We start from the raw sequence: 27,308 nt of genomic DNA, 5'->3' as shown, positions 1-27,308 counted from the left end.
AGTGATAGTAAAGCTAAGCTTAATGAAGTAGTGGAGGAAAGTCCCTAGACCGTGTCTCTAAGAGCCCCAGTTTGAGGCTTTTGGTCTGAATGGGGAGGCTGCAGGGTTCTCCTGGTTCAAGAGGGTCTGATTCCCTTTAAGTACTTCTCTTCCAACTGGGAAGGAAGAGACTGATTCAGGTTGGTGGTAAGGTTTGGAGGTCTGCCCATGCCTGTGGGGTGGCTGGGGAGAAAGCATAAAAATGCTTAATTGAAAAAAAATGCACAAAGGAAATTGGTGTCGTGCTTCCACCAAAAGCGTGAAGTAACCCCCTTAATCATACAGGAGATAAGAGGGAGGTGGTAGAGGGAGTGTCCGGGCACTTTGAAAGCCAAGGCAATTAGCTTGTGTTTGATGTGATAGAGGCTAAAGAGATGCAAAGAGGGGTGTTGGGTCTTTGAAAGTCCTTCTGGTTGGAAATGCCAGCTGTGGTTGTAGTTACTGAAAGGAAACTTGCTTTGTGCTCAGTCCTTGTTCCAGCTGATCCTTAGCATCTGGGTGAGTTGTACCTATGGGAGTGCTTAGGTGGGGGGTGTTCGAGGACCGCTGTGCAGAAAGAGCTGAAAGAAGTGAGACCTGGGAAGGAGCTCAGGTTGGATCAGGCTTAAGGTGTGGACCAAAACGACAGGTTGGGAGTAACGCTTCCTTTACGGGTTGCAAAAAGAGATCACGGATGATTGCGGAGTAAAAACTGTCGGCTTTTTATTAGCTCTGTGGATTTCGAGGGTAGTCATCCATAAGGAGGTGTCACAACAAAGTTGGGCTGAGAGCTAGGACAGAAGAGGATAGATCCGAGGGAATGAAAGGTAAGGAGAAGGCTCTTAGCTTTGTCTGCAGCAGATGTTACCCAGAAATAAGGCACTGAAATTAAGTATGTTGTTCTGTGCCGTTATGTAAGTGCACAAGAGTAAGGGCCTTATGACTTTGCCACCTGGAATTTGCAATGTCCCACGAACCCTTAATGCCTTAGTTAATGCAAAACAAGACAAACTGCTGCGAACAAAGAGTTGGAATGAACTAAATTCAGGGTTTCGTTCCCCAAATGTTGGTGTCTGAAGATCTTTTTAATGAAGCAGCGTGTGTTAAGAGCAGACCCCCTGAGCAGACCAACAGTGCTGCAAGCTTTGCCAAAGTTTCAAAATCAAATTTCAGGAAAAATATTAGAGACCATTATGTTAGTTTGCTCAGTTGTTCAGACAGCTGGATCTGGCTATTTTAGTAATCTAATGTAGAATCAGTGTAGCAGGATTAACAGAGTGAGGCAAAATTAACTCTGGTGCATTTGGGCCTGGTGTGAGGAATCCCTGGAATGATTTGGGTCTGGTACAAGGAATGTTGGGAATGGTGGTGATTGCTGGTAGGGGAAGAAGCTGGGTGCTGCTAGCCCCTCCAGAATAGTGCATGGATGAAGCATGCACTAACATACAGTGGGAGGTCAGGGACCTGCTGTTCATCCATATCTCATGCAATTCTTTGTGTTAGTTTTCTTTCTATATTTTAAATTTTGTATGCATTTAATCGGGTCCAACAGTTGGGCCTAATGCTGTATGCAGAATGGAGCAGAAGCTGCTGTTGGTTAGAACCCTGTGTGTTTTAGTCTCGTTAGCTGTGTGTCGGCCCTTTGCTTCCACCTTTGTGGTGGATGTGAGGGAAATCTCTAAAAAATACGTGCATGATATATGGTAGTGGCATCGCAGAAGCTGAAGTGTTGCTTCAGTGATGGTCCCTTGTTTTGGGAATGAAGAAACTGAAGGATCAGTGAACTGGATTACCAGTCCTCTTTGTTTTTTCCTGCATTTATGAGACAACACATTCATGAATTACTTAAAAATCAAAGGAGAGCAATGAATGTGTGCTGCAGAAACCTGATAAATGTTGATAAACCTGACAACTGTGATGTCTTGTTACCCGTAGATAAATACACAGAGCTGAATAATGAGATTCCTAATATTGTTAATTTTGTCTTTAAAGTTTTCACCCATCCCTCTAAACTTTGACTTTATATTTGTCTAAGCTTTACAACTATTCTCAATGGAATTAAGAACACGGGTCACTAAATTAGACATAATTGGACTAAACTGTGGTTTAGATCCTTTCAGAGAAATGAAGCAGTTAATGTGAGTGAAAACTGAAATTAGTTTCTTTTGAGGACTAATGTGGTGGGACAGACTGCACTGACCCTCCTAAAGAGCCTGAACAACTTTTCTCGGAACAGATTTTTTTTTTTAAACTAATGATGCTGTTGTGTCTCCCGTCACATTACAATCCCCTCCCCAAGATCTATAGTTTCTCCTCCTTTGCATGCATTTTAATTTGCAAAAATTACTATTGTTTTATTAGTTGTGAGTCTTCAGTTATTTAAAGCAGAACACTTGGTCTGAAAATCTAAATTTGCCTTCCTGTGGCCAAGGACCACATAAAACTTTTTCCAAAGAAACTGGGGTAAAAAAGGTCCCTATTCCCTGGCAGGGTAGGGTTATACTGCAGGTCTCGCCAAATTTGAAAATACTGAGGTTTTCATTTTTTTACATTTTTACTCAGTTGTGACTGATGAGTTGTGCTTTCAAAACTGAATTTATGTACAGAGTGAACAGGGATTATAATAGCTGGTAGTAAAACCTGCTTATAGTCTTACATTTAGTAATGTTTTTATATTTAATTCTGTTCTTCATACTGGAAGGTGTCACAGCATTTTACAGATCCAAAGGGTTATGTGCTAGATCCAGTGACTTGTGAATCTTGGTCACAAATCTTTGGGATGATATATAGTCACTGTTTTCCTGAATGCATCACAACTGTAGAATAAATTCAGAGCTGGGGGAATATTAAGTGTTACCATATTTAATATTTTGTCATAATACTCAGAGGTCAATTTAAAAAGGAGACAAGTTGTACTGCATTGGGGTATCCAATCCCTTTGTACCCTGGTTCCTTGCAGAGTCCCCAGGTCCGTTTTCGGCACTTAAGCAAATGGTAGACTTTATGCGTCTCTAAATGTATGTCTATACCTATGACTCTAGCTTTAAAATGGTTTGCTGCCTGGGGTGGGGTTGGAAAGAGAGGCAAGGAAATCTTTCAATAAGGTGAGGAATGCTAAGATATTCTGTGCCATTGCCTTTCTTGTGACTTCAAAGAATCGTTGCTGCTAATTCTGAGGGTGTCATCTTGAAATATCCATCCATGGATTTATCTTCAGATAGCCAAGTGCCCCTAGAGCCACTAAAGTTAAGGTTGTTCTTGTGTTTGCAGGACTAGCAGTTGTCTTATGAGAATGAGTGAGTAAAATTTATTATGTAAAAAAAAAAAAATTGTCCTTTTGTAAATTTGTATTGAAGAATCTCAAAGCCCTTTAAGAATTAGGTTCTTATTTTCTGTGTCTATTTGTTGCGAGTCTTTAATCCGTTACTACCATTCAGTTAATGCTGTGTTCAACTGCAGAAGAGCTTCCCGGAGTTTACATGCCTTTGTTCGGTGGTGTGGCATTTTTATTCCTCCTGAGTTCCTGTGTTTTAGATTTATGAGAAGGATGATGTGAGAAGCGGGAATGTAATCTGAGTGTTGAGCCATTCCATATTCTATTTAATATCTGGTCTCAGCATGTGAAAACTCTGAAGCCAAATTATTCCATCTGTGGTATTGGCAGTAGAGCAGAATGAGGTCCTTTTTCGTGAGGTGGATTATGTGGCTGTGAAAGGCAGCTTTGAGGAGCACAGCAATGCCAGGTGGAAACAATTTGGCTTAATTAAGGGCTTCTGAACTGAAAATTGGGAATCCGAACGCACACTTTGTTGCCTGTGGAAGCAGGGCTATGGCACTTCTCTCGGATCCTGTCCCACGCGTGAAAAGGGGATTGAATGATAAGAGGAAAGTTGTTTTCCCAGCACTTTGTATGTTGATTTGGAATTCTGTTGCAGCGGGCTAATTGCTAATAAAAATAAATGGATCTCCCCATTCAGAAGCTTGTTTTAGGAGGTTTTGGAAGAGAATTGTAAGGAATGTGGCATCTTCCTGATCCCAGTTTGGTGCCTCGAGCGATTGGATGTTAGATTGCGCTGAAAGATGGGATGTATCTGTGGTTCCTTCACTTCATTAACAGGGCTTCAATGGCAGTATTTTGGGAGTACAGCTGAGTAATAAGACAATGATATTAATTAAGGTTTGCTGTTCTACCAGAGGAACTTTGAACCTATGCTTCAGGAATAGAGATTTAAGATGTAGTTAATTAGTTGAGATGGCTTCTGTTGGAAGGTAATACAATCAGTTGGAAAGCTAGTTAATTAAACAAATAATTAAAGGGCAAGGAAGTATTTTCTAATGACCACAACACATTTCATACTTTCAGAAGCATATTTTTATTTAAAAAGCACCTTCATTGTTATATGGCAAGCCAATAAAAATTCTGAAAGTAATTAAAATGTATCAAATGTGGACGCTGAAAAGAGGTATTTTTTTTACACATATTATCAAATCTAGAAAAAATACTTCAAATATTATAGTGCAGAGTCCCAAAGAACTGCAGAGCTTCCCCACCCCCAAGAATAATACCTGCCTAATAACTGAGGCCCCAAAATTCTAGTTTTAATCCCAGTTTCACTGACTTTCTTCATGGGATTTATATATTCCGTTTTCTGTCTTTGAATAGTTAAGTTTCTTCGTAGTTGTGTTGTTTATGATGATAAGCAGCAGCAGAGGAGCAGTACCAAAGGCTGTAATGTAGACAGGATTCATGCATATGTCAGAGTAATTGTGCCAGGCATTTTGAAGAAAGAAAAATACCTTTCCATCAGCTAGATTCATGTTAACCTGGAGTTTTCCTTTGTGTCAGAAACCAATTCCTACACAAGATTGTAGGGCATTGTCTGTAAGACTTGCTTCTTCGACATATCTCATGTGGGAGAACAGTACAAGAAATAGTCCCAGATTGTCTTTTTTTTTTCTCATGGAAGTACTTTGATTTATTAAAGTTAATAATTTTGAAAGGGAGGAATACTGCACAGAAGTGTGTATTTCCCAGAATGCTTGCATGTATATATGCAAAATGAGAATTAACAAATAATATTCTGTGGGGAAAAAAGCTGGCCTAATACTGATGTTCTTCCTTTCCCCCCCCTTCTCTCTTCTCCTTCCCTACCATCCTTCCTACTCGACCATGCAGGTTTTAGATGCAAGTTTACCAGTACCTGATGTTAATGAAGACAGTTTGGAGCACGATGCCCCACCACAGGAGCCGCAGCAGCCAGGAGCTGTTACAGCGCCTCAGGAGCTGGATGGGCAGCAGCCAGAGGTGGCTTCACCCCTCGAAGAACCACACAGAGAGCAAGCAGAGGCCACCGGAGCAAATGGTAAGTAAAAACTTGAGTTCAGTGGACAGATGGTAGAGGCAGGGATGCTAAATGGAGTGAGAAGTTGAAATGGGGCTCAACTAGCCATCTCCTAGTGAACAGGTAGTTACTCACGTGATCTCTTGGTTGCTCAAGTGCTTATTCTAGGGCATTGTTTTGCTGGGACACGTTTTCTCTGTGGCAGAATTCAGATAACAAATGGGTTGCGGGTTGCGGATTGAAGCTGTTGGTGGCAGGGGATGCTGCCCATTCCCCCTTAGGGGTGGTTCTCTGCTCTGAGTGCACCCTGCGGTGCCTCAGCTTGCCTGCTGCCAGTCTCTCGACCATTCACCTGAAGGAGCAGCTCAGTCTCCACTTACGTTAGGATTTTCTGCTGCATAGGCCTGTCTCTTCCTTCATAGGGCAGAAATCCTTTTATGTTTGTTCATTAGTGATATTAATAATGATAAACGACTTTGAACTCACAGGAAGGGACAGGATGCTGAGCTGTTGGCTCTACTTTGATTAAAGTTCACTTTCCTACTGCTTTTAATCAGATTTGCATTCTGACCACAGAACCTCTCTCATCATAGGCACCCCTGTCTGCTCTGTCCTGGGAACCTCTTTCTTGCATTGCTGCACAGTCAGAAATGTGCCGCTCTTTCTCCTGTGCAAACCGGGAGGCCACCTCTCCTGCCCTCATCAGCCTCCTGTTGCTACCCCCATTCCTCTGCTCCCATTCGCAGCCGTGCAGTGAGGTACCCACTTCAGCGATCCCGCCACATGCTGACCTTTTTGGTAGGGGTGGCAAGAGGGAGGGATAATTTTCAGTCAGAGCAGGCAACTAATGCTGGTGTGAGAGAGCAAGGGAGGGATGGGGAAAGGGTAGGATGGTGCACATTCTTCACTGTCAGCCTGGTGAGCAGCTTAAGGCATTTGTGTAGCCCTTAGTGTGCTTTGGGGTTTGAATTCTAGTGAAGGCAATTCTTTGCTGTGCCTTCAGATTAATTGCCATAACACTATTATCCCAATAGAAGGTTGCCATATTTTATGCTGAGCTTTCGTGCTTTATTTTTTTTAATCATATTGGTACAGGCTTTTGGCACTGTAAAAACAGGATGCAATGTGTTTTATCTTTCAGTCATGATAAAAACTGCTTCTCTGTATAATTTTACTCTTAAGTGGATAGGGATGGAGAGAGGATACTCATTAAACAGATTCATGAAGGAAGAGAAAATACCTGATGATTTGAAGTAGGGTCAGAAGATTCCATGTTGGTATTCAGCTTCTGGATCAGGTAACAGAGAAGGCCCTTAAAAGGACGTGAATTTCAAGTTAATAGTCAAAGATTATGATTCTTGATGAATAATTCTGGGTTGTAGCTTCAGTCGTACAGAAATTGTGTCATGAAGAAATGGTGAGAAGCTCCCTTTGAACACAGATAGTTACATGTGACCAAATGCATGATGTGCTGTGGACGTAGATAGCCATTAGGAATTTGTATGTGAGTAGATTGCCTGTAAAGTCTTTGCTTTCTTTGATCATATCTCATGTGGTTGCGTGATGTTGCTGTTTTAATCAGGATTTATTTTACTGTTGTCAGTGGATCCAAGCCTATGTGGTAGCATAGTGCATGTGAAAGGGAAAACAATTCTACGGGTTCGCTCTCAAAGTAAAAAAGCCCTTTGTGGAGGTGATGCAGCATATATTTTCTGGCAACAATAGCTGAAAATTACATAATCCATAAAGAGAAATAAAACCTGTCTGGTCAAGCACTGAAAAGATAGTTCTTCAAGTAAAGACTACATTCAGATGTTCGTAACTGTTTATATCCACCCCTGTGGACCTTGCAGAGTCTGGTCCTCACGCCTTCAGGCAGATGAATAAGGTGGGGAAGAGGTATCTCTTAAATGCTCCATGCAGAGAAATCTCTCCACATAGACAAATATATCATTTTAGCTCTACACTTCTTCACATTCCCCACTCATTCTTTATTTCATCTTGTTTGCAAAGTCTATAAAGTCAGAAATAAAGCATCATGATGCTGAGCACGGTGGCAACGCAGGTAATTGCCTGCAGTAAAGGAATGTTTATGACTGAAGGTCTTTTGGGATGGTTGGTCTGTTCTTGTTGTCATTATTTGAATCTCACATTCCGAAGACCGTCTGAGAGACGATCCAGACTCATTGAAGTTGCCACTGTCAGGTTAAATTAACTGGGAATTCTGGTAAATTAACTGGGAAGTTGGCGCTGGCAATCAGAGCCACAGGCAAAGGCTGTGGACAGCTGGCCCAAGTATCTGTGTATCATCAGAACTTTGGACATATCCAACATGATCTGTAGAAATAGTGTTGCTGTAATAGGAGGCCACCTGTATCGAATACTGATCCTTTGCATTTTACTGTACTGTGTCCATTTTTACTAACAGTAAGAGCTGCTGGAGCATGATGTTGTTATGCTACAAGTATCCAGAGTAATACCTTTCTGAAACCCTTGACAGCAGAAGTTGAGACACTTTTTAATGTAACTAGGTTGTAGAGAATTCCAATTCAAAAACCCCAGATAGGGGAGAAAAACAACAAAAGAAAAAACCCAGCCCTCTGAGTGCTGGTTAATAAGCGAAGGAGTGAATGCTTCAGTATGGAGAAACAGAAGTGTTTTGTTTATGTTTTTTTGTTTATGAGGGGTAAACTGCTTAGGGCTTTTAACGAGCACCTCTTGAGGTGCGGGCTGGACAGAAGCAGGAGCTGGGGTGCCTGCTGTTTGGGAGGGGGCCGTTCCTTACTCCTCTCCTCGCAGGGGAAGAAAATAAATACTTGCAGCGAGAGTTTCTGGGCGGATACTTTGAGGCGTGACGATTTTAACTGCCAGCAGTGCCGCGGTGGGAAGAGAGGGGCGGGGCCGGCCCCCACCCCGCCCCGCCCCGGGGCGTCGGGCCCGCCCCGGCACCCCCCGCCGCGCACGGAGGAGGAGGAGGAGGAGGAGGAGGAGGAGGAACAACCACCTCAGGCCGTGGGAAGGAGGTTTCTGGTGGCGGGTGTAACCGAGGCGGCGGCGGCGGGACCGGGGCGGCGCCGGGTGAGGCGGCGCGGCCGCGCTGAGGTGCGGGCGCGCGCCGGGCTTTATTTTCTGGCCGCGGCTTTGGCTCTGGGCTTTGTGCGTGCGGCGCGTGCGGGCTCGGCGCCGCAGCGGCTGCGTGACTTGCTGCGGGGCGGCGAGCTGCGGCGGGCGTCCTGGAGCGGCCCGGCGGCTCTCGGAAGTATTGCTCCCCTCACTGTAGGTGTCGCGGCGGTGCCTCAGGAGTTAGAAGGTCTGGTTTAAGTATTTCTGTCGCAATGAGAACCGTTTCCACGTGAAGGTTGATGAAGTTCTAAAATTTCTTGTCACCTCAACCGGGCGTTTGATGTGGCATTTGTGATACAAGGCTTTTATATATTCGAAGATGCTAACTAGGTTTTTCCTCTGCGGTACCAGAATGTGACGTGGTATGTGAAATCGAGGAGCAGAAATAAAAGATAGTGACTGTATTGACGATGCTGTTTTGATAATCAAGGTATATCAAGAGAGAACGCAGTGAAATATCTCAAGGGCTCAACTTGGTGAAACTGAAGGAAACGTAGAAGTTGGCATCATTTATATGTTGTGAAAATATTTACATGAAAGAAATGAAGCCAAATGCAGGGGAGATTAACACCGTGGCAGGGGTTGTGTGTGTACACAGGCGTGTGTGGCGGCAGGACCCCAGCCTGTGGTATCTAAAGCTCAGATGCTGTGTGCATCCAAGTCTGTACGTCTTATTTAAGAAAGTAGTGGGTGAACCACTGAAGTGTGAGAGCTAGCACCATAAACTAATGGGGCTTTCCGAAAAGATAATAGCATTCGGAGGAGCAAAGAATTAAAAGGAAGAAATGTTATCTTGCGCTGCTGGTTTTGCACAAGCTCGAGTCTTTCTCTGGGAAACAAAGTAGCGTTATGAAATTTAAAGAACAAAGCCAAACCCCACGTTTTTCCTAAAGATAACTAATTTGCATCAGAATTTCTCGCAGATTGATGATGTATGTCTAGCAATCTAGGAGACCTTTTTTATTTCATCGTATTAATAATTCTTTACTTGTGATTTTATTAACTAGTGAATGAATTCAACAAATAGTGGGGGTTTATTCATGCAGAATACTTTAGCGTTACAATACATATTGACGACAAAGCCTGTATAAGTCCGTCTCCGTTTGGAGCTGACCCTGGGGAGGACTGTACGTGATTTGAATCAGTTAGTAGGGGAGGAGGTATCCTACCGCCGTTTACAATAGGGTTTTCATTAAACTTGATGTTTAATGAGCTTATCACATGCTGAGTCTTTTTCCTCAAGGGTTCTCTATTTTTTTAATTTCCTTTTATTGTTAGTAATTAAAGGTTAAACTGTTTTTCAAAAGCCATCTCTTTATAGGGTTGCACAGTTTGCTCGTTTGAGGTTTTCCTTATTTAATAATTCTTGTGGAAACTTTGATTTTTCACAGCAGCACAACTTCTGTAGTGTGCTTTGCAAGAGCTGCATCTACCTCGTAGTAAAAGTTACTGTTTCTCTGAAGGGACAGAGTACCTCTCCTTATTGGTATGCGGGAGCATCTTAAGCTGTCGTGTGTCTAATTTCTGCAGACGCAGCTATGTCTCCTTTGTGGTGAGTTTGTCTGTGACGCTTATGTCACTCTTTATGCAGTCTTCTTGACAAAGAAAATTTTTTCTTTTTCATTGTGCATTTTTATTAATGGTTAGTGGTTCTCAAAAAATGTCACGTTTACTGACCTACATTGCTTATCCAGTCCTTGTTCCTGGTGGAGCAGTTTTGTTTTGTTTGTTTTGTTTTGTTTTGTTTTTTTTTTAAATGCAAATAATTGAGTGCTAGTTGCATCTGTCTTACGCTTAGTGAGTACATTTTATTTTAAAAAGCGGAACCAAGTCACTGAATGTGAGACATGGACAGCAAGGGTAACCATGAAATTTCATAAATATTTGTAGCATGCTGGTTTGGTTCCCAAGCAGAACAGCTGGACTGGTTTGAGAGCAGTTTATTACTGTGAGTTAATTTAATGAAGAATCTTTAACTATAGTAACTGTATATCCAAGCCATGGCTAATGACCGTTCTGGTTTAAGAACAAACAAAACAATTGTAGAGGAACTTTACTGGTGGGTTTTTTTGGTTTTTTTTAAGTGCTGTTTCTTGAAACATTGAAATGAAAGGAGAAATATCTTAAAATCTTGAATGAATGAAATGTATAACTTTCCTTGCTGGAATTTGAGAAGTTAGTCTTGAGGTTGGAGCAGACAAGTTCAGCTAAAGCAAAAACTTCTAAAAATAAAAGGTTTGTGAGGAATGTTATAGCATCAGAGCGGAAATGATTGTGCTTTCTTTTAAAGTTACTTTCACATGGGGTTATGTACGATGTCCTTTTCTGGGGACCTTGCCTTTGCTTTCTTAAGGAGTTCTAAGCTATGAAAAATTGCAGCTATTTTGCAACATTTTCCTTCTTTTCCTGCTTTTAAAAATGGATGTAAAAGTATGTGAAATTTTTAAACTTAACTCTTCAGTTGCCACCCAAGTACCAGAGAATTTAATGGTATTTCGTTTTAACACTTTGGAAGAAGAACATGATTTGAAAGCCCATGAAGTGTGTGTATGCATTGTGAAATCTAGTATGCAAAAATGTCTGTAAATCTTCCCTCATTATTTAATTATTCTGAAAGAGACCCTGCCCTACAACTAACACAGCAAGTCAGTCCTTCAAAATAATTGAGTGAATAGAATGGGGAAGGAAGTAATATGTGCTTTCCATGAAAGAAGTATTTGTACATCGAAGAGGAAACAAATATGGTGAACAGGAGGGAGAGGAAGGAAGAATTTTTGAAATATATTGTCAAGAAGCAGCAGTACCTTGAAGCATTGTAGTTTTTAAAAAAGGAAGAAGTTAGAAGGGTAACACCTGGACATATTTCTGCTTAATTTTGTTACTGCAAAGTGAGTGGGGTGTTTGATTTATTAAAACCAACCTCCCGAAACTTGAGGTCAAAAGAATAATGGTTTGTGGTATAATATCCAATTCTTACACTTTGCAATGAAAACCTAAAAGCACAGATTGCTTTTTTAAATTGAAGTATTCCATTTCAATAATAATTCCAAATAGCTACTTCATTCTAAATAAATCTGTTCAGCATAGGTTTTTCAAAAGCGTGGTCATTTCAGACTGTGTTTTGTTTTTTAATTACTGCTTCTCCATTTTTATCAGTTTTTACCCTTTCTTGACTTTGCCATTACATGTTTCCAACTAATAGAAGAATTGTGCAGTTAAGGGAAAACTGCATTTAAAGAATAAAAGCTAGGTATATCATGGACACTCAGTTCAAATTCATGTTTTAAATTGCTTTCTCCTGTTCCAGTGTCATATGAGTTTTAGAGCGGTAGGTGTTTTTTTACAAGTTGTATTCGTGGCAAATCTAGATACATTGGCAGCAAATGACTGCAAAATACCCCTTCAGCCTTATGGCTTCAGCATTCATTTATGCCCTTGTGAATCCACTGAGAGTATTCTGTATGTGACAGAAAGCTCAATTTGGCCCTAAATGCTTAAACAGTGAATAAAGGAAAACAGCACAAAGTCCTCTGGAGCCTTTTGGTGGCTAGTGGAGTTTGCAAGGCGGGTGCAGGGTGTGTGTGACATCCATCTGAGGGATTGAGAATGTAGGGAATTCATGGAAAAAATCCAGCGCCGTGCTGCAAATCCTTAGGGGGAAAAGTCAACCAGCTCCAGATGTTGACATGGTCGACTGCCAGCACATGAAGTGTAGTGGATTTAACTCTTGCAGAGTGCTTTTTTTTTTTTTTTAACCCTCTGGCAACTACCAGGGGAGAAACACATTTTCTCTTCTAGAGACAGATGAGATGGTGGGAGCAGTTAGGTTGCACTGCCAAAAGTGTCTATCAGCCTACTAAGAGAGAAGTGTTATTAATTTCATTTTTAATGGGATGAGACAGGAATTCAGTTGTTCTGAAAATACTAATTTTCCAACACCTGATCAGTATAATTCTGATAAAACAGAAATAAATTCTTACCATAGACTAAGCTACCTATGAAACTGTGAAATCAAGCACTTCTGATTCCCTAAGACTGTCAATCTCATATGTTTCTTTCAGAATAAAACAAAACACTTGCCATTATAAAAACACAAGCACCACCTTGGTTCAATTAAAACTGTTTGAAAGCTTAACTGGATGTAAGCAGTTAAAATAGGCTTTCAGCTTTAGTTTTTAGCCACAGTGGATTTAAATAACAAAGTGGATCAATTTTATGATATGACCTATGATTTTATCACTACCTCTGGATGTATTTTTATTGTATTGTTTTCCTTGATTAGCCCACAGCTGGTGAAGTACAGCCCTGCTCAGGACAGACCTGAAGAAATTGTATTCCTAGCAATGTTTTACTAGATTTTAATTTTTTTTTTCTGGGGGGTATTTTGATGAGGCTCTCCTGTGTTTCTTAAAGATGCTTTCAAATTGTATAAATTCATTCAGAAAGTGCTAGTTATCTTGTCAAAATACCTGTGGCAGTGGCATGCTGCGGTACTCTGAACAGCAATACCTTGTGTAAATAACTTCCAAAGCTTTCGAAGTGGAGGTACTCACAGTTTGCTTTGCATTCAGAAGTGCACTAACAATGTTTGGGCACCAAGAATGTCATTAATAAAAATGTCATTAAAGAATCTGACTGCTAAATATAAAGTTCAGCATGTACAGTTGATTTCTTGGGTCTCCTATTTCTTTTGTGCCCCACTGGATATAAAAATGCTCTTTGGGGTATGTCTTGTGGAGGTACAGCTTGGAGATATATTGCACTGCAGGCTTGTTGCCCAAGAGTGGCAGCCTCCTGGCAGCATGCAGGCAAATTTTCTGAATGGCACCTCTCTCCTCAAATGCTGAGAAAGGGCATCAGAAATTCAGTTTAAAAGACTTCCAGCAATTTAAATGGGAAAGAAGCAGACAAAGTAGAGACTGGGAGCAACAGCAGCAGGTCTCTTAACACAGAGCTTGGATGTCAGCTGTTACCTTGGGGGTGAAATACCTTCTGGACAGATTAAATGCTTTTTGTGGAATTGAAGGAGTAGTACCTGGGCTAAGTCTCAAGCATACCCTCTGTGCACTATAAGGGAGTGACGGAAATGTGACGTGTAGATAGTTGCAGCTTTTCAGGCTGCTATTAAAAGTACATGTTCAGTTGGTCAATATTTTTGTTAGCTTTTCCTTTTGCAAGTTTTTTATTCAACGAAATATTGCAAGGTAGCACGTTTGCTGGGCTCACAAGGAAGGCCTAACTGCTGTCAGCCTGATTTAACTGTTTTGAAAGCTTATCACTGTGCCTCGAAACTGTGTTCTCTATTTCTATGATGGCATTCACTGTCTTAATATATACTCATACCTGCAGATTTTGTGAAAAGAGCTGAATAACTATTACCTGCAAAGCATTTTACAGATACTGAGTCTTTGTCTTAGGGTGTTAAGAACACAACAATTTTTTGGTAGAATAAGCAACAGTCCTTTGAATGCTTATCATGTATACGAAGAGATGGCTTTATACACTAGTCTTACATCTTATCTCTGACTTAGAAATAGAACACTTCACTGATTCATATTCTCTATCGTTCCACTCTTAAGTCATCCTGTTTACTTGTAAACCCCTGAAACTCATCTTAAGCACGAAATTTGTTTTATAGGAACAGGAAAAAAAAATGCAACCTCAACTGCAACTTTTTGTATTTTTTTGAAATCTCAGGATTTTCAAACGGTAGGCATGCATTCCCAGGGTCTGTTTGCAAGAGGAAAGGGGAACCTGTAGAAAGGTGTGTCTCTAGCTGCCCGCCAGTTGCCTGCAATGAGTCAAGAGTGTCTTTTGAACTTTCCTCCACTCCTGCTGCCTTCCTGCTTCTGGTCTTTCCCGCTTAGACCCAGCATTCCTCACTGGCTCTCAGCCCCATGTTTTTTTTGTTCTACCTTTGTCTGAGTCATGTCAGATGGAGATAGAGATTTCCATATGCCTAAGGGTAAGCACGTTGGCCTTAATGCAAGACTGAGGAAGAACAGAAGGGAGACTCTATAGACCTTGTTTCCACCAGCAGTACGAAGAGGCCTGGCTCATGGAAAAAAAAAATTATTTAATGTTGAATGATCAGTGTCTAGTTTCATAGCTGGTTCAGCCAGAAAAATACTTGTAGCATAGACAAAGGGAAGAAATATCAACTTCTTCACCCAGGAAGAGAAGAGTTAATACACCTTTACCTATCTATCCATGGGTGTGTATATCTAAAGTATATTAAAGATTATAGAGTATATTAAAGTACCTGTTGCTAAATAATTATAAAATATGTCACGTGTACCCTAGTGTTTGAAGAAATGCCTCTGGCTTCGTGAATTCCTGTTAAGCTGTAACACGGTTTGACAGAAAAGACAATGACTTTCTGGGCCCAAGAATAAATGAGCACAGATACAAAAGTGGTTCCTTGGCTTTATCCTTGCGTAGTCTCGGCGTACAACTACACAAAGTTTGATTCATAAGTGTCCAAAAATATTAATAAAATAAGAACATAAGTTTTTCTTTGGTAACCATCTTAAAAGGAAAAGAGTTCAAAAGTTTATTGCTGTTTCTAGCTGTGCTTACAAGTTTATTTCCCTTCACTGACTGAAGCGTTCTTGCAGTCACTTATTTTCGCTCGTGGAGCGTTCTGGTGTTTGCAAGAGGCATGTTACCAATGCAGTAATAATCCTGGCTTCTTCAGAAAAATGTCCATTTCTTCTTACCCCACCCCCTCACAAGTTACTTGGTTTGAACATCTCTGTTTTAAAATGTTCAGGGAATTAGGGTGTTAACAGAGGTCAGTTTAAGTGAATTAAGGGTTAACAATTAAAGTAATTTTAAACTGTTAAATAAAGGAAAAAATAAAAAGATTTGCTTATGTCAACTGAGAAACAACAACCAGCAGGCTGCTGATAGTGAATATAAACATAATTTGCCCTCTGCATAGCTATTAGGAGCTAGTATTACTTGTAGATTTAGTTTTGTTTTTTAGTTGTGTTTCAGCCTTACCTAGAGTGCATCGTCTGCGTGCTTATGAAGATGCTATTCTTCTCAAAGGGGACATAGGCAAGCAGAATTGAGGAAGCATCTAGGCTGGAAGATACGTCTGGAGATCAGTGGGCCAGCCCCTGTGCAAAGCAGGGCCAACTGCAGGGTTAGATCTGACGTAAAAGATGAATCAAAATAAAAACTAAATCACTTCAGGGAGTTCAATGATGCATATACTTCTGAAAGCTGTGTACTGTGTGACTTCGGGCATCAAAGCAGCACATGTACAACTTAAAAGAAAGGAGCCATGCCTTCTCCCAAGGTGTTGCTGTTTAACATTGATTATTATTTTTTAAATTTTGTCGTCTTAGCATTCCAACAGCTTGATCAGAGAGAAGAGCACGCTCAGTCATGCCCTTGCACTTTTACCTGATGCACAAAATGAGTGGTCATGAACAGTGTTAAACTGAGATCCTGGCAGTATCAAAGCCCAAGAATCTCTTGGTGTCTTGAATGTGCCATGGATTTTATCTTTACATGTTCTCCTGTTCATCATCAGGCGTGTTCATCATGCAGTTATTACTATTATTAAAATCCTCATTATAGGCAACAGCAGTTTTATCTGCTCACTTTTGTGTCTAAATGGCAGAACTTAAAGGCTTCGTGTCCTTGTTCCTTTCTACCTTTTCCCTCCAAAGTTACTTATTTGCGGTATGGGGAGTTTGCAATTTTGTGCTCTAAACTGGATGTGCACTGGCTTCTTAACTGCTGCATTTCAGGGGGGCTAATGTATACGCCAGTCTGAACTTAGCTCATGGCCAGGGGGAGTGATAATACTTAAATTGTCCCAGCAAGACTGGGAGGGTGGTTGCCAGTGTCCTGAAGGTAAAACTCAAATGATGCTCAAGAAAGAGATAATGCAAACACAGATTTGTGATCAGTGGAGGGTAGGGGGGGTAGGATTTTACCTGCTTGCATAGTAACAGCCTCATTCATTTTAAGCAATTGTGGAATTGCTGTAGATGAGGTTTCTGTCTGGACATAGTGGTGATGTGACGTATGGGAGAATTCCAAGATTCATGAACTTTTAAACAAATATGTTGTAATATAACTATTTTGGGGTTTACAGGTTTTCAGAAAAATAGGAAATTTCCCATGGGTGTTTTCACATCTTATTATTCTTTTAGGACAGAGCTGTAAAATGAGCTTTTCTTTTCTTGTCATCATTTTAGGTCAACACACTTTTTAAATTTTTTTTTCCCCTCACAGGTCTCTCTGCGTGGAAAGGATACTGAAATTTACTTCATGAATACTTACATACATTGTTCTGTATATTCTCTGAGCAATGATAGAACTAAATTTTTTTTCTCACAGAAGTTTGCCTAAAGTAGTAAAAAAACCCCAAAACCCATGACCACACAGCCCCCCCCCTTAAAAATCCCCAACGAAAAACCTGCAAAAGAAGGAAAGAGAATGAGAGAATATAAGCAAAACAGGTGCATTTTTAAATAAACTTTGGAAAGACCCGTATGGTTATATGAGGAAGGAAAGGAATGATAGTAATCTTAGAACAAAAAGCTAGTCCTTAAAAAAAAATTGATAGTAGCACATAGGAGGCACACAGATGATACAACATGTCTGTTTAGGAAAGTTTGATTAAAATGAAAAAATAAATATATTTAAAGGTATAATACAACATTAAATTGAGAAATGAACTAACTATTTTTTTTTTTAACAGTTGGACAGACAGAACATTCCAGTGTAACTTCAAAGGAAGACACTGAAACTATGGAGACAAGTCCATCTGACTCAAACACCAAGGATGTTGTAGATGCTGAGAAAGAGGACGCACATACAGCTAAACAGTTGCCGTCTTCAGAAGAAGACGCAGAAGACCTTGACCACGCATCTGAGCCACAGTCTTATGATCTAGGTTTTAAAAAGGTTTTTAAATTTGTTGGATTCAGATTCACAGTAAAGAAGGAAAAGACGGGAAAATCAGAACCAGTTCAACTGCTTACTGTAAAAAAAGAAACACAAGTCCCTGATGGAGCTGATGATCAAAAAGAAGTCAGCTCAGAAGAAATAGCAATGCCTGAGGACGTACTTCCTGCAGAAGACAACACCAAAGACACACTGAAAAATGAAAAAACAGAAGACGAATCTCCTAAAACACCAGAAGCAAATGAGATTTGTTCTCAGTCAGCTGCCTTAGCCACTGATACTGCATCACCATTAAGAAAATTTTTTACTCAGGGATGGACTGGATTTAGAAAAAAGAAGAGTTTTAGGAAGCCTAAAGAAGATGAACAACAGTCTCCTACGAAAGAAGAGGAGCAAGAAAAAGAGGGGGCGACATTAACAACTGAAACAATTGAAAAGGAGGAGAAATCCGAGTCTGAGAAGCAAGATGAAGAGAGGAATGTGACAGCAGTAACTATTGAAGCTCATGAGAAGGAGCAAACTGAAAGTGAACAGCAGGAGTCAGAAAAGACTGTGGCAGCCATAGGAGTTGAAGCAAGTGAGAAGGAAGAGCTAATCACGCATGATGAGCAGGGACAAAAAGAGGAAGTAGCAACAGCAGTTGGTAAAGAAAGCATGAAGGAGGAAAAAGCTGAAGATGATGATCAAGAAAGGAAACTGGTGGAAGTCTCAAAAGATCTTGGTAAAATAGAAGGAAAAACTGAAGGAGAGAAAGAAAGTGAGGTGACAGAGAAACCACTAAAAACAAGGTCAGTGGTACCTGTTATCACTGATAGTGTGAATGGAGAACTGAAAACATCCTCAGAAGCCCTACCTGTGGGAGAAAAACTGGAGTCACCAGAGAAATGTGAAATAGAGGACAGAACTGAAATATCCTCTGAAGAGAAACTTGAAACAGGATCTTTGGCAATTGAAATTTCTAGTGAACAGCTTAAAGAATCTGAAGGAAGAGAAGGAGATAAACCTGCTCCACTGGGGAAAGAAACATTTGATGAAAAACCAGAAGAAGCAGAATTGAAAATGTCACCCACAGCAGCAGATATCACAGAAGGAGAAGCTCTGAGTAGAACCACAGAGGAGAAAGAAAGCGGAGAACTTGAGGCAAAACTGACTCTGGGTGCTCCTGGACTGAAGTCCTTTTCTACTTCTGAATGTTCAGTGGACACAGAGGATGATCAACAGTCAATCAAACCCACTGATGAAGGACTACAGGGAAATACTGGCATAGTTATGACTGATACTATCAAACCAGATGAAATAACCACAGAAATAACTCCTGAGGAAGCAGCTGGAAAGAGGCCTCCAGAAGGTATCACAAGTGAAGCTGAACTGCTGTCTTCTCAAGAAAAAACTAAACTACAAGGCAGCCCTTTAAAGAAACTCTTTACAGGCACTGGATTAAAAAAACTGTCTGGAAAGAAACATAAAGGCAAAAGAGAAGAATCCAAGTTAGGGGAGCAGGGTGAACCAATTCAGCACTTATCAGATTCCCCAGATAGCCCAGAGGAACAAAAGGGAGAGAGTTCTGCTTCTTCTCCTGAGGAGATGAGTGAAATTCCTTCTTTGGAAAAATCTGTAGATGGAATGCAGGTCACTGAAAATGAAGATGTTGCAATTTCAGATGTGGAGCGAAAAAGAGAAAGTGTTACACCCTGGGCATCATTTAAAAAGATGGTGACTCCCAAGAAACGTGTCAGAAGACCTTCTGAAAGCGATAAAGAAGAAGAAATTGATAAGACAAAGAGCGTTACAGTGTCTGCAACTGAAAACACTGCTGATGAAAATCAGGGAGAATTAAAAGAAAATGGGATGGACCAGAAACCAGAGAAAACCACAGAAGAGCCCAAAAGAAAAGTTGACACCTCTGTGTCCTGGGAAGCTTTTATATGTGTAGGTTCTTCAAAGAAAAGAGCCAGGAAATCATCATCATCTGATGAAGAAACTGACCATCATAAGCTTGATCAAGAAAGCCAAAAAATAGAAGAGTCTGGACAGAGCAAAGAAACAGCAACAGATACAATTCTTACTAGCTCACAGGAGAGCGATCAAGGACAAGGGAATTCTTCCCCAGAACAAGCTGGAAGCCCATCCGAAGGGGAAGGTATTTCAACATGGGAATCATTTAAAAGGCTAGTCACTCCAAGAAGGAGATCCAAAACTAGAATGGAAGAGAGAACTGAAGACTCTGTTGTGGGATCTAGCCTGGAGCATTCAACATCGGATGGTGAGCCTGGAAAAGATGAATCGTGGGTTCCATTCAGAAAACTGATGCCTGGGCGTAGGAAGAAAAAGTCAGATGGAAAGCCAGAACCAACTCATCTTAAACAAGCAAGAGAAGATATGGCAGAAATGACTGAAGAAGATTCAGATATTCCAGCTGTTGTTCCTTTATCTGAATACGAAGCAGCAGAGCAGGAGAAAATTGAAACTCAACAAGCGAGAGATGCTGAAACAATGAGAGAACGAACTTCAGAGCAAGAGAGAGCAGAAAAACTAGAGGACACCCTAAGAATTGAGCAAGCACATGAAGGGCTCGTGCATGCAGTTACTGTTACCGTTGTGGAAGGGGAAAGGGCAGTTACCAGTATTGAAGAAAGGTCACCATCCTGGATATCTGCTGCTCTGACAGAGTGCATTGAGCAGGCAAAAGAGGAGGAAGAGAAAGAAGCTGAGAAAACATTTGAATCTGATGTTATTGTGGAAGAAGCAGTGGTAGCTGCTAAGACAGTGCCAGAGATGAGAAAGGATGTAAGTGATGACACCACAGCAAGTGAGCTAGAGCTAACCTCAGAAGCAGTGACAGCTCTGGAGGAGACAGCAGAAGCTTCCTGCGCTGAAGAAACAATGGAAGTATCCCTTGCTGAGGAGACAACCGAGATGGTTTCTGCTGTTTCACAGTTGTTAGAAACCCCAGATACTACAGAGGAAGTTACACCTGTACAAGAAGTAGAGGCCACTGAACAAAATTTGAAAGAATTAGACAAACAGACGCAAAAAGTTCTTCACGAAGTTGCTGAAAGAGTAAAGTCAGCAGATGTAGCACAGCTGGTTAGTGAAAGAACCATGACAACAACTGTAATTACAACAGTGCAGGGAATTGAGTCAGAAGTGAAGGATGATGCTAAAGATGGGAATGTTGTAGGCCAAGAAACTGTTGTGCCTGAACAGTTCTTGAAAAAGGAACACATGGAGGATGGCCTCCAGCCCCAGGGAAGTGCAGGGAGCATTCAGGGCCAAAAGGGAGTTGAAGAGAGTGTTCTTCCTGAAGGTTCAGAGACAACTGAAATATCTGTTGTAATGAAAGAAAGCACAGAAGGATGTGGAAATGTAGATGTATTGAGAGATGAAAGCCAGCAGCAGGCATGTGAAGAAGCCATTGGAGAAGACCATGAAGAAATATCTGAAGTGCAGAGGACAGTAGAGGAACCTTCATCACATGACAGAGAGTTTCACAGCATCAAAGCGGTCACTGCCAAGGAATATCCATTGGCAAAGCAGGAGCCTTCAGAACAAGAGAAACTGCCTGTGACAGAGTTGACAGCAGATGAGACAAGAGATGAATATATTCCAGAAGTACAGACTGCAGTAAGTATTATATATAACACAAAGGTTGATTTGTAAAAGAAAAAATCAGCAAGTGTTCACTAGTATACCTAATTTAGAACCAGGTTGTGGGAGTATTACTGTCAAGGACCTTCCTTGTGCAGCCTGAGGAACCCGAAGCTCATTTCCAGTGAGACACATGCACACAGATGTTCAGAAGCAGCAGCCGCTGAGGCTTGTGTCCAGAGTGAGGTTGGATGCAATTCCTACACTTCTGCAGGAGTGGGAGATGCTGTGCATGGATCCAAAGGTGCTGAAATAATTGCCATTAGGGCTCCTGCACAGCACAGTGTGACTGAAGATATTATATGAACACGTGATATACATGTGATCCATATGGTACCATACATAGTGGATGATATCTTCAGTTGTAGGCAGAGATACAGTTGCAGCTGAGATACCTCTGCAAAGGGAGGAAATGAAATGGCGCCACTACCTCCAGCTTTAAAAGTGCAGGGGTTATTGTGGCTGATATGTTCCTACCTTGTTCCCTACCTCCCCACCCTCTTCCTGGCTTAGTCTTTGTTTCAGGTGCTTTTGGCTGTCCCATGCTTTAGGGTGCCCTTTGTTTAATGAGCTGTCTGTCCTGAGAAACTGAACACAAGCTGGGATCTTGATGATACTGAGATTCGAGGCTCACCACCTCATGCTCTTCGCATAACTCTCCTTCTTTTGGTCATTTCTTCTGGTGCTTTTTCACCAAAAAAAATCCTGGTCGCTCTCTGCCTGTACCCTTATTCACAGGTCTGTTGCAATTCTCTGCAGGTGCAGGACAAGACAGAGGATGAAACCTCTTCCTTGGGGCTTGCAGCTGAAGAGCCTGTGCAGCTTGAAGGAGAGGGCAAAACCCTTACCACGGGACCAGAGTGCACAGAAGCAGTTGTCACTATGGTCCCTGTTAAACCCGAAAGACAGGATGAAGACTTAGACTCACAAGAGCAGGCTTCTACTAAAGGAGTTTCTAGCAGGGCACCTGTCCAGAGAGAGGAGGAGGAAGATGACGCTGTACTCCTCAGAGTAAAAAGCACAGAAGTCACCGTTACTGAGGCTCCACTGCAGAATGAGGTAGAAACCTCTGCCCTTCCTTCAGAATCAATTGGCTCAGAAGCACCTGCAGATGCTGAGCAGAGCATGAGGGATGGGGCCGACAGGCCCATTACAGCAGAAGTCCTAGAGCCACAATGCAGAGAGACAACTGAAATCCCATCCCAGAGTGATGAAACCAGGGGTGGCAAAATGGAAGATGCTATGCTTGAAACCGAAACACGCTTAGGGAGTGATACTACTGCTGCTGAGGCTCCCACGCAGACTGAAGCAGACAGTGTATTTAATTTAGCATCAACATGCCCAGATATCACTGAAAATGGAAACACTGTCCTCACTGACATAAGTCCTAAGAAATGTGAAACACTAAGCAGCTTAGCTGAAGAAGAGACTGTGGGAAAAAAACAAGAACTTGTAGAAACCTCAAACTGTCAAGACTTTCAGAAAGAAGATAACAAAAATGACCAATTGATTGAAGGAGCCAAAGAAGTATTTGAATCTGGAAAACAGGAAGCTGTGAGAGGTGATGAATGTTCAACTGCTCTCCAGCAGGAGGTTTTAACTGTGCAAGAGGAAGTCTCTGACTCAGCCTTCCTACAGGCTGAAAGCTTGGAGGCTCTGAAAGTGCCTGTGCCTGTAACAGCTGCAGCAGTTGAAGACCATGTCATGGCAGAAACCGTAACGCCTGCAGGCACAACAGCTGAAACTATACAGCCCTTGGCAACCACACCAGAGCAAGTGGCTTCTGAAGAGCTCCCAGTTACCACTGTTGACTATTCAGGCTGTGGAACTGTGGAGCTTGGTAGTGCAGAAGCACCTGAGCCTCAAGTAACTTCTGCTACCATGAATGGAATATCAGAGGAGCAAGAGAGACCCCAGAGTACAGGGCAACGTGAACAAAATGGTGTTCCTCTAAGTGACAGTCTGTCTCTCACCCACGCGGAAATTGAGAAGGATGTTGTTCAGTCTGTGGCTATAGAGTCCCAGAGTACGAAAATTGTATTGAATGCTATCCAGACGGCTGTTCACAAACTTGCAGAAACAGAAGAGTCAGCTGCCTTTGAGTCAGAGCAGTGCATTAAGTCCATAGGGAAAAGCCCATCAGATACAAATATACCTGAACATCTGCACAGTACTCAAGTGGTTCGTCAACTTCCAGTAAAAGAGGAAGACATACGGAGTAAAGAACAAGAGCTCCAGCAATTGGGAACAGTGGAAACTACTACGTTAACAGAGTCTGCAGAAATTCATGCAACTGTGGAAAAAACAAAAGACATGCTGTTAACTTCTGAGATGCTAAAAGATGGACAAAGTCAGAATTCTTTAACAAATGTGACTAGCCCCGAAGACTTTTCAGGGGAAAGTGTGGGACTTCAGAAATCAGCACTAGAACAAATTACTTCAGAAGATTCAACCAAAGACCCCCTAGACATACACACACCAAAACTAAGGGAAAAAGAAGCTGGGCAGATTATGGAAATCCCAGACCAACATATAGGTCAACAAACAAGCAGAGAAGATGAGGAAGAGCATCATCACCTGCCAGTGGAAGATGGGAAAACACAGATATGGGAGGATGACAGTTGCCAAGAAGAAACATCTTGTGATAGTCTGCAAAGTCAGAACTTGGTGGCTCCTGAGGCCTTGAATGTAAGTAGCATTTTTAGCCAGCAATTCCTTTCTTTTTTCCAAAATAGTTTTGGGGGTCTCTAAAACTGTTGTTTCTTTTTTCTTTTTCTTTTTTTTTTTTTTTTTGTACTCTGGTGAAAGGCAACTGTTTCCCAGTCCAAACAACAGGCCACAGACTTCCCCCCACCCCCTTCCTTCTCACTTTACTGCCTCTCTCTCTGGCTACTCAACACCTTGTTTCTTTTCTGTACAGCTACCCTCACTTTAATGGCCTTGACTTGGCCTGCAGTTCAGGATGATATTTCTGAGAGGTAGAAAATGTGGTTTCCAGTTTTCCTAGACACACACTCATATGGCACATGTTCAATGTATGGAATTTAACCCGCAAACACGCTTCCTCTGTAACAAAGCTTTTTTTAAAATCCTAAAAAGCATGAGTGTTGCCTTCCATGGTAAACCTGGAGTGCCTCATGTACCAAAGCTCTTTGCACTTCAGTGAAATCTGAATCAGCAATGATGGGTATAGTCTCTACTGAGGACACTTACTGCACTTGCTTAACTAAGTCATGAGACCTTTGGCTTTATCTTTGAGAACTGCTTGGGAAAATAAGATATTCTTGAGTGAGTGAGTTGTCATTAATAAAGCTTTTTTACTGTTATCCTTTCTTTCAGATGTGCTAAGCATCCATGTGGCATTTAGAGAGATGCCAGTCCTAGAACAACTGACAATCCTGTGACAGAACCAGGAGCTTTATTCACTACCCTTTTATTCTTGGATGTTAACATCTGCTTTTTTGAAGACCTCACCGTTTTGTCATTTCTATTAAAAAACAATGCCTTTAATATTGGCTACATCCACACGTGTGTTCCGTTCGAAGGTCATTTGCCTCTGCCAAAAATACACCATTTAGGCTGGAGATGCACAACTGAGTGAACGGACAGACCACTAAAATTTGTGTCACAGTTATCACTGTCCCCTCACTTAACGTGTGTCCTGTCTGTCCCATCTTCTTGAATCCCTCCACTCATCCCTGAATACCCCTACATTCTTTCTACAGTCTCCCGTACCCTCCACATCTTCTGTAGCTGCCTTGATTTGACCTACGAGTGGCTGTAGGTGCTGCTTGACTTGTGTGTGAGAGGGAAGAGGAGGGCTGACTGATGAGAACACAAGACTTCTGGCCGAGTAGCAGATGTGTCTTTAACAAAGAGCAGGAACTGGATCACGCACAAATTCTTGAGCAAGATGCTCAAGATGTCTGCCTTTCAGTCCCATTCAGGTATCTCTATCCATCCTTCAGTTGGATTTGTGCAGGCCTGATTTAGTCAGAAATTACTTCTCCAGTCTAGCTTGAAGTGAGATTGAGAATACCCTTTTTCTTTTATTCCAGACTTCAGGTCTCCGGACTGGACTGTAATGTGTTGAATATTTATATGTATGTCTTAAACCCAGTTCTGATTTTAATGTAGAGGTATGATACTTCTGTACCATTTAGGCATACCCTTAAATGAATTTTTTAGAGTAGCCTGGAGAGGAAATTGATACCATTGGAGCGGAAATTGATAATGTGTAGTTTCCTATTTATTGTTCCAGGTTTTCCCCCTTGTAAAATCACTTCAACTTGGCTGTCTTGCTTTGAATATTTATATGTATTTCCTAAACCCAGTTCTGATTTTAATGTAGAACTATGATAATTCTAAACACAAGGAGAGCCCTGACCAGTGTCAGATCCACCAATCACTTCTACTTACAGTCCCTGGTTTCTGAGAACCCTCCAGACCTAGCATTTCCCTGACCTCTTGCTCATGTAGCAACCCCAGTAGTACCACAACCCTCAAATTGCAACCCCCACCCACCCGCCCATTCCAGAGTCTGCTCATTTCTCATCACTGCCCTGTCCAACCCTAAGCCTTCACCCACACCATCTACCATCCTTCCTGCATACAAGATTCCTCCTTTCCCAACCCCTGCCTGAACCTCTTTCCCACCACAGCATTTCCTGAAATTTTCCCCGCTCCTATCAATTCCCTGGTTTGTGAGTGGGGAGTAGGAAGGAGGGTACAGGCTTGGTGATGAATTCTGCCTTGGGTTGCAAAAAGCTGATGAGACCTTTAGGGTGCTGAGATCTTAAAAACCTTCGCATAAGGTGAATTTAACTGACAACAGCTGTAGACCGGAATGAGCAGGGTGGAAACAATGGAAAGAAGTCCTAAAACTGAGAGTCCTGGGCTGTCTGTCAACATCAGGAGTTGGTCCTCTCTTTTGTTGTTTACATTAAAATCAAACATGGGGTACAAGTCCGTACTTTCTGCTCTGATTTCTAAAGTGAAGGTTACAGATCGCACTTTGTGAAACCGACGCCCATCAAGTTGAACAATAGCTCACTATCCTACCTGTATAGTAATTTATTTTAAAACTCAACTTTTAGTGTACAAATGCTCTTGTTATGGCAGGTGCTTGCCTCTCCTTGAGGCTGCACGTACAGCAAGCAATGCGACTGATTGCACTGGTGTGATTGCACCATCTGGTGCTGCCCTGCATGGAAGCATCAAAAGATTTTTTCCTTACCTCAGAGCAAATTATATAAATATTTAAAGCTGAACAATGTGGTTTCAAACAATCCAGTCTATCTCTGTCCATTGTTCGCGGCAGCTTTCCCCCTTAGCTTTGGGTAATTCCAGCAACCTCGGTTGGTTTCCACAGGTTTAAGTTGGCTTGCAAGTTAATCGTGCTCTTAATAACACCTCACAAGTGCAAACTTGGCTGAATTTGTACAAATTGTATACCTACGTACGTTAAGCCATATTGCAATAACTGCAGCAGGTAAAATGAAATAACAATAGCATGACCTGTGTAATCCTGATTCTTATGTTTGTAGCTCCAAAGCTGTTAATAATATGTAAAGTTAATTCTTGTCTGAACCTCATTTCAATAAAGCTAGCTTTACCACAATGTAAATTGTCTGTTGGTAGTAATTGGACAGGCGAGTGCTTAAACTTGCCCGTTTTCTCCATTAAGCTGGGGCCTAGGTAAGCAATGCAACAAACTTAACTGTAAAACAAATACAAAAGCTTCTTATAACTGACAGCTAAAAAAATACTGTACCTGAAACCACGCTAAGGGTGCAAGGAGCATGCCTCCAAATAAAGACACTACTTTGTTCCAGCGTATTGCTTTGGCCTCTGAAACTCTCATTTGAGACTGTGGCTTCTGGCTTGTGCTTAAAAAGCTTGAAGCTTTCTTTAATCCAATGTATTGGGTTACCAAATTTGTGTTTTTAAGGTAGATTTTCATTGGTTAAATAAAATACAACTACAAATTTGTTTTAACATGTGTATGTGGTGTTTATTTCAGCTTGCTTAGTGTAAATTATTTTTCTGATGGTTGTGTCATCTTCAGAGAGTTAAATTTGCTCCTAAGAATTCAGTTTTTGTTGACTGACGTTCAGCTTTTGATGTGAATTAAAGGAACTAATTACAGAATTAAACTGCGATTTGGTTGTAAGTTTCTATAAAATATGCATACTTCAGAAGAAGTAATAAGAATAAGGTATTTCAGAAGACTGAGGGAAAAAACCTCCA

General features: G+C 41.4%; 1 protein-coding gene across 7 annotated transcripts in view; it reads left to right on the top strand.

The window, feature by feature from the left end:
* Positions 1–27,056, top strand: part of AKAP12 (A-kinase anchoring protein 12) — a 31,564-nt gene extending 4,508 nt beyond the window's left edge. Inside the window, exons 2-5 of one of the 7 annotated variants that reach the window (XM_075087931.1) lie at positions 5,195–5,381; positions 17,206–21,035; positions 21,819–23,747; positions 24,399–27,056. In XM_075087931.1, coding sequence (XP_074944032.1) covers positions 5,195–5,381; positions 17,206–21,035; positions 21,819–23,747; positions 24,399–24,407 — 5,955 coding nt within the window. In that variant the 3' untranslated portion in view covers positions 24,408–27,056. Of the gene's footprint in view, positions 1–5,194; positions 5,382–8,323; positions 8,671–9,874; positions 10,036–14,678; positions 14,698–17,205; positions 21,036–21,818; positions 23,748–24,398 lie in introns of those variants that run through there. The other 6 variants (XM_075087935.1, XM_075087933.1, XM_075087936.1 and 3 more) reach the window with 6 other exon arrangements.
* The last annotated feature ends 252 nt before the right edge of the window (positions 27,057–27,308 follow it).

The sequence above is a fragment of the Phalacrocorax aristotelis genome, chromosome 3 (assembly GCF_949628215.1).
Source record: "Phalacrocorax aristotelis chromosome 3, bGulAri2.1, whole genome shotgun sequence".
Taxonomy (NCBI): Eukaryota; Metazoa; Chordata; class Aves; order Suliformes; family Phalacrocoracidae; genus Phalacrocorax; species Phalacrocorax aristotelis.
The sequence above is the reverse complement of the archived record's forward strand: the minus strand, read 5'-3'. Positions and strand labels throughout refer to the sequence as shown.